Genomic DNA, 7426 nt, shown 5'->3' on the forward strand with positions numbered 1-7426 from the left:
ACCGGATCCAAGATCCGGTTCCGGATCCGGCAGGATAATAGGGTTTTTCACAGGATCCCGATCCGGTTCCAGGATCCAGGATTCGGTAGCCGAAGCTTTTCAGTCAAAATAGTTTGAGCCAACGTTATAAAAATGGCCCACGTGTGCGAGTAGGCTATGTGTTTCAACTCTTCGTAGGATCCGGTATCCAGTTCCGGCTCCGGTAGGATCTTAAGCAGTGGATCCGGTATCCGGCAGGATCCTAAAAATCAGGATCCGGTGCATCTCTAATTGTTTGTGTACTGTATGTCCTGCTCCATCATCCTGCGTTTTGTCTTTTATCCCCATGTGTCATTCATTTGGGCAGTCATGGGTGAGCGGTTAGGGCGTCAGACTTGCATCCCAGAGGTTGCCGGTTCGACTCCCGACCCGCCAGGTTGGTGGGGGGAGTAATCAACCAGTGCTCTCCCCCATCCTCCTCCATGACTGAGGTACCCTGAGCATGGTACCGTCCCACCGCATTGCTCCCCATGGGGCGCCACTGAGGGCTGCCCCCTTGCACTGGTGAGGCATGAATGCAATTTCGCTGTGTGCTGTGTGCAGTGTTCACCTGTGTGCTGTGGAGTGCTGTGTCACAATGACAATGGGAGTTGGAGTTTCCCAATGGGCTTTCGCTTTCATTTTGATCTCTTTCGTGTCTGTAGGGTAAACCAGAGTACATTCCCAAAGAGAAGATTCTTCATGAGCTGAACGACATTGAGAGGAACATGAACGAGTTGGAGCGCAAAGGAGTGGAGATGGAGAAACAGCTCCGAGCATTTGAAGAGGGTGAGGGTTTGACTACTGCACAGTTGTTGTTGGACTTGCAGAATTGCAAATTTCTTATCTTTGAATGTGAACCAAATACAATGCATGCACTAACAAAACTAAGATTTTCGATGTGGTAGAACAAGTCGTAGGCCTAGCTTTTGCTACCAATACAACAATGTGCATCAATTCTGGTCTTCTGAATGGGCGTGACTCTCCCATTAAATGCAATTCATTCCCCTAGTCGCCTAAGGGAGCATGGCTGCTATAGGATGGCAGTTTAAAGCCTTACTGGACATCACATGGACTTATGAAACGTCTCCACCTTATTAATCGTCTCTGATTCGATCATTCTCTCTACATGCATCATTTACATGGCCACAGGGGGGGCATACTTTGACTCATGCGCAGAGGACAGGAAAAGACATACACTTTTCGTCTGGCACACAATACACACATTTTTTTCCGTTTTCAGTATTACTCATTTGGCACTGCAGGCATAAATATCTATTAATACCATGATTGACAATTCCATAAAGGAATGATCACATTTTAAATTGAATGATCACGTTTGTGTTGTTGTGTGAATAGGATTTGTTGAAATGAATAATTGTGCTTGTATTTGTCTGTGAACTCCAGAAGGCAAAGAGGATGTGCTGCAGGATGATCTGATGGTGGACTGGTTTAACCTCATCAGGCAGAAGCAGGTCTACATGAGGCGCGAATCTGAACTTGTCTACACGTGAGTTTGTGTGTGTGTGACTAATGTGAACTCAATACAAAGTATGAGGCGACTCCTAGTGGAAAAAAACGGTACTGTACTGTACAGTTTTTCCAAATACAATACAGTCTTGAAACCATTGTAAAAAACCAAAGGTATTATTTGGAATTCATGACATTTTCAAAGCGTAATAGAATTATTGGACATAATTGTATTGTTTTATCGTCACCTGCTCTAAAAGCTAACATCCGTTCTAGTCCAGGTACTGCTGACAATGAGAATTTCTCTGAATTCAGTGACTGTTGTGGGACTCATAGCATAGACCTGAGACATCAGTTTGAGAATCGGCTGTGACAAAATATTAAATTGTTTCTGTAAATGCTAATGCGCTAGAAAATTACATGATTTAAAATATATATATATAGCTACTTTACATATATTTGAGGTGTGTATTCATTTTATATGGACAGCCTGTATTCATGTAGTACTCGTTACCATCACCATATTTTTCATGACGAGAGTGACGTCACATCGTGTGTGTGTGTGTGTGTGTGTGTGCGCGCGTTCGTGCGTGTGCGCGTGCGAGCGTGTGCGCGTCATATATATTATTGTATTTGTGCATGTCAGTGTCGCCATGTGTGAAGTTATGGAGTGACGGCACCTCATGTGTTTGAATTTTGTTCTTTGCACTGGTTTTGTGTGTGTGTGTTTGTGTTTGTGTTTGTGTCTGTGTCTGTGTCTGTGTGTGTGTGTGTGTGTGTGTGTGTGTGTGTGTGTGTGTGTGTGTGTGTGTGTGCGTGTGTGTGTGTGTGTGTGTGTGTGTGTGTGTGTGTGTGTGTGTGTGTGTGTGTGTGTGTGTGTGTATGTATGTGCGTGTGCGTGTGTGTAGAGCAAAAACTCAGGATCTTGAAGAGCAGCAGCCCGGTGTTGAAGCCGAACTGAGGAGGTTGATGGACAAGCCTGGTAAGGCACATCCTTTATATCCATGGCTCAGTGCTTAGAGGGCTTGCCCTTAGATCAGAAGGTTGTGGGTTCAAATCCCACCCTTTTTTGGAAAAAAGGTATACACACTCCTTTGGATTTTGTCTTCTTTTCCAATTTCAATTTCTTTATTAGAGGATAGCCTCTTGAGATAACAATCTCGTTTTCGAGAGGGTCCTCAAAGAAATGTACATAACACACACATTACATTCTTTAAGTTATTTTTTTTTCTGTTTATTCATTCATTGGCTGGCATGACGTTTTCGACCTCTCTGTCTTCCTCAGATATCTGGTATCTGAGGAAGACAGAGAAGTCGAAACGTCATGCCTACCAATGAATGAATAAACAGAAAAAAATAACTTAAAGAAGAAAAAATCCAAAGGAGTGTGCAAAGCTTTTTTCCAAAAATACGTATTTTTTTTGTTCAGCACCAGGGATTGTGCACAAGTAACTCTCTACAAACCAAATCCTACCCTTACCAGCACCTTCATCCATGGCTGAAGTGCCCTTGAGCAAGGCACCTAACCCCACATTGCTCCAGGGATTCTAAGCAATATCCTGTACCTTAAATAACTTCTAAGTCGATTTGTATATAAAAGTGTCAGCCAAGTGTAATGTAATGTAATATAATACCCATCTTGGCATTTGTTAACATGTCCCCTTCTCTTCCTACTGACTGTACAGTATGTCTTTCTGTCTGTGTTCTGTCCATGATTATGGTTCCAAGAGCTCTTTTCCAAAATGAGATATATCCATTTTATAGAATGTTGGGAAATGACATTTTTGTATTGGGCTTTCCATTTAAGTGCATTACAAAATGCATTTTATAGAGGTTTTAAAAGTATGTTTGAAACATTTGAATGGCAAGAATTCACACCTAGATGATAGGACTTCTTAAAGGGACAGTTTGGTCAATTTCAACATGCAGTTGTATTGCTCACGCTACCCTTGACTTGTCAGTACCTGGTGATGCCACATTTTTCGGCTCAGCCCTTTCCGAGATATGAGCAATTCTAATGGGGGCAGCGTTTGTTTACATTTTTAAAAAATGAAACATAGGCCAACTCCAAATATTTTTCCCAAAAGGTACTGCTGTTTGCTAGTTGTCTGCTGATGTTTTATAACCTTTTGGATGTTTTTTGGAATAAATAAAAATGTTTTTTTGAAATGTAAACAAAGAGCTGCCCCCATTACAATGACCAGGATCTCGGAAACGGCTGAAGAAGAAGAAAAAAAAATCTCAGGCACTGACAAGTCCAGGGTAGTGTGAGCATTACAACTGCATGTTGAAATTGACCAAACTGTCCCTTTAACAGTCAATTACAATATTAAAATGCAAAAAGTCAAAAAATAGTGGATATAGCGTTTTGGAAAAGAGCTCTTCATATGTTTATGCATTAACTCTTCATGCTTTCTGTCTTGCTTGTCTGCCCTGTCGTGCATACCCATTAGTCTGTCCTTCTGTCTTGCCGTTTGACAGTGTCTGTTTGCGGTGCCTTTCTGTCCACCCTACTGCCCGTGTACTTGTGCACTGGAGACTGTTAGCCTGATAAATCAGCCTAAATGATTGGATGTGTAATTTAGTCTGGCCCCGATGAACGATACAGTACATCCGAAGATTGTTGATGAGAACAACCTGTTGTCTTTCAAACGGTGTCTGTGCCTATAGGCCGGCGCTCTGACCAATCAGCGCTATCTTTCTCGTTGATGTGCTTTGCCAACGTTGTGAGCTTCGTCATCCCTCACTCAAACCCTGCCCGCTTTGATTGAAAACAAATTCAATACAAATCTCTGCGTTGTGATTGGTTTGCCAGACTCAGGGCCATGTGTTCAAATGTTCGACCGATCCGAGGCTAGAACACTCGCAGCCGAAAAATTTCGGCGTCCAGCCGGTGTCTCTGGTTTACTAGGCTAGCAGACTGCCATTCATGTCCTTTAGTTTTGTATGCAGTAGTTTAAGTTACGCACTTTGTCTGTCGTTGTATCTGTGTAGAGCACTTAAAGACCTCTTATGACCGCAAGCGGGAGGAAGACCTGATGGCCAAGCTGGTGGAGATAGTCAACGACAGGAACGCCATAGTGGACGGGCTGGATGAGGACCGACTCAGGTGTGTGCCTGCCGTCTGTCAACACAAAGGAGAATAAATGGATCCACATTGTTAGTCATTTTAGTGATGGTTGGTGCTATTGAAAATGTGGATGAAGTATCGGCATCATACTAATGGAGTGTACATGGTCCAGCGTGGGTCATTTCCCAACCCTACCTCATCTCTCTCTCTCTCTCTCTCTCTCTCTCTCTCGCGCTCGCGCTCTCTCTCTCTCTCTCTCTCTCTCTCTCTCTCTCTCTCTCTCTCTCTCTCTCTCTCTCTCTCTCTCTCTCTCATCCACTCTTCCCATCATGAGCTTCGGTCCTATCCACACAAACGGCAAAAAATATTGATTTAATCCATTCAAAGCAATTTGTCAGATGAATTCACTGGTGGTTGAAATGTTGAAATTGTGAATTTTTCAGTTTTGGGAATTTTGAGATCTTGTAGGCTATACAGCCACTATTCTCATAATACAGTATGTGGTGTATGTTACAGCCGACATGGTAAAAAATAACCCTTTTCATTTTTCATTGACTTGTTTGTGTGTCTCCTTTCTGTTTGCTTCTCTCTCAGGGAGGAGGAGGAAGATGAGCAGCTCAATAAGATGATGGAGAATCTTGGTGAGTCTCATGAATTGTTGCCAATTACCTCGGTTACATGGGACATTTAAAGGTGCACTGTGTTATATTTGTAATAGTTCATCTCCAGAATTCACGCTGTCCATTCACAAATGTTACCTTTTTAACAAATGCTCACTCCACCATTAAATTCTAAGCATTCATTATGACTGGGAAAATTGCATTTTACATACATGAAAAGGGGGATCTTCTCCATGGTCCGCCATTTTGAATTTCCAGAAATAGGTATTTTTAGCTACAAAACATACTAGTAAATATTGATTATTCAATCATTCATATTCATGAAAAGATCAAATTTGGCACTAGGCAGCCGTTTCAATGAGCAGCATAGTTGCAATACCTACTCTGGCCACAATCTTACACGGTGCACCTTTTAATTCCGAATTAACTCATTTTAATTCCAAATAACACCTTCCACTTTGAAGACATCTTGTTAACCCTTTCCAATTCGGAATTAAGGTTATTCAGACTTCAAAACTTTTGCTTTGAAAACAATGCTGGCCATGCTCGTTGGTACGCGATGATGCAAGAACCAGAGGATTTTGCTGTATGTAGTAAACGTATCGGCATCACTTCATGTCGATGTTTGATTAAGCTATTTGTTTATTTACTGTGTGTACGTATGTGAGCTGCTCTCAGTTTTTCAAAGTCAAGGTTTTTTTGTGATTGAGGTTTACTGGTTTTACCATAGGCATTTATATCAAAGAATGGGTTTACATTATGCATGATGCACATTTTTATTTAGGACCTAAGTATCTTTTAATCTATGAAACCATTTATTTTAGCCTCTCCAGATTCAAAGAAAGACAAGGAGAAGAAGAAGTCCATCAAGAATCGATGGTTTAAAAAGTCCAAAAAAGAGGGGACTGGGTCGTAAATCTGTGAGCATGATCGGTTTCTGTGTGCGCGTGTGTGTGCACGTGAGTGTGCGTGTTTTGTTCGTGTGCTGGCATTTGTGCACACTGTATGTTTTGATGTACTTTGATTTGCGGCCATGTAAAATTGGACATTTTGAATGTTGTTGATCCATATTGGATCTTTTTAAGCCAGTCGAACTAATTTCCAGAACAAGGCATGACAGCAGTTGTTCTGAGATTATATTTTAGACATGAATTGTATTTTGTTTAACACCAATGTTGGACACTTTTAATCATGTTTTACATTTCAAATGTGGAGTAATGCACTAAAGATGTGTGGAATAGGTGTTTTGGGATATTCTGTAACATTCTGTTGTGGGCACTTCAGAATCTCTATCCATCTTGTCTCTCTTTAACAAACACATAAAAATGCATAAAGCTAAAAGTTTTCAGGGAGGGGTGTCATCGGTTTACTTTAAGAGTAAGATACAATATAGTAGATGTAGTGAAATCAGTGTTTTTTGTCATAGCTTTTGCGATGTGATGTCATTGAATGCTGTATCATAATGAACATCACTCAACTCATCGTAACATCTTGATGTCACATAACGGGACTATGTTTTAATAATAGATGTGACCCTGTGTCTTTGTTTTAATCGTTTTCATACATTACTTTATCAGGGATGCTGCTGGTATTTTTTTAATCCAATGCATTGTCATAACGATATACTCAAGCCCTATTCTGTGAAATGCAGGCTTTTTTCTGTAATTCTTTATTGGGTGGGGCAAAATTGCACTACACTACACATTAAAACATCTGTCAAAAATGTCCCTGCTGTTTTTGTGTTTTTATTATCAGACGAGACCGTACAGAGAAGACAGGAAGTGTTTAGAAGATGGGGCAGGAAGTGTTTGGGAGAGAGAGATGGGGCAGGGTTGGGAAATTACCCATATATGGCATATTAGTCCTCCGGTGCGTCATAGTGCACCCCTGGAGGATAGTATTGAAATTTCAATTGAGGACATGTTAGCAGAGGCAGCCATTCCAAGTTCAGAGAGAAAAAGTCCTACCAAACATTTTCCCCAGTCAATTTAGCTCGCTAGCTGATCCCAAGGCAATTGATTTGAATGGTGAAATCACCTGCTTCTCTCTGCATTTTCATTAGCGGTTGACACTATTGGTCTTTCTTCCCTGTTCTGGTCCTCTGAGCCAAATTCCTTCTCCAGTATACTGTACCTCCCTCTGAGCTTCTGTTTCACAGCTTATAATTCAGATGGTTTAGTCGAGGCTTAGGAGGTTTTCTTGACCACTAGCAACCTGTTACGATTAAAAGCCCCAGTCGAGCGTGTCG

General features: G+C 41.4%; 1 protein-coding gene across 1 annotated transcript in view; it reads left to right on the top strand.

Annotated features, from left to right (window-relative positions):
* LOC134454611 (MICAL-like protein 2) overlaps positions 1–6903 on the top strand; it is a 29144-nt gene extending 22241 nt beyond the window's left edge. Inside the window, exons 11-16 of the mRNA XM_063205702.1 lie at positions 684–807; positions 1426–1528; positions 2397–2470; positions 4483–4597; positions 5153–5199; positions 6003–6903. Coding sequence (XP_063061772.1) covers positions 684–807; positions 1426–1528; positions 2397–2470; positions 4483–4597; positions 5153–5199; positions 6003–6094 — 555 coding nt within the window. The 3' untranslated portion in view covers positions 6095–6903. The remainder of the gene's footprint in view (positions 1–683; positions 808–1425; positions 1529–2396; positions 2471–4482; positions 4598–5152; positions 5200–6002) is intronic.
* The last annotated feature ends 523 nt before the right edge of the window (positions 6904–7426 follow it).

The sequence above is a fragment of the Engraulis encrasicolus genome, chromosome 8 (genome assembly GCF_034702125.1).
Source record: "Engraulis encrasicolus isolate BLACKSEA-1 chromosome 8, IST_EnEncr_1.0, whole genome shotgun sequence".
Classification (NCBI taxonomy): Eukaryota; Metazoa; Chordata; class Actinopteri; order Clupeiformes; family Engraulidae; genus Engraulis; species Engraulis encrasicolus.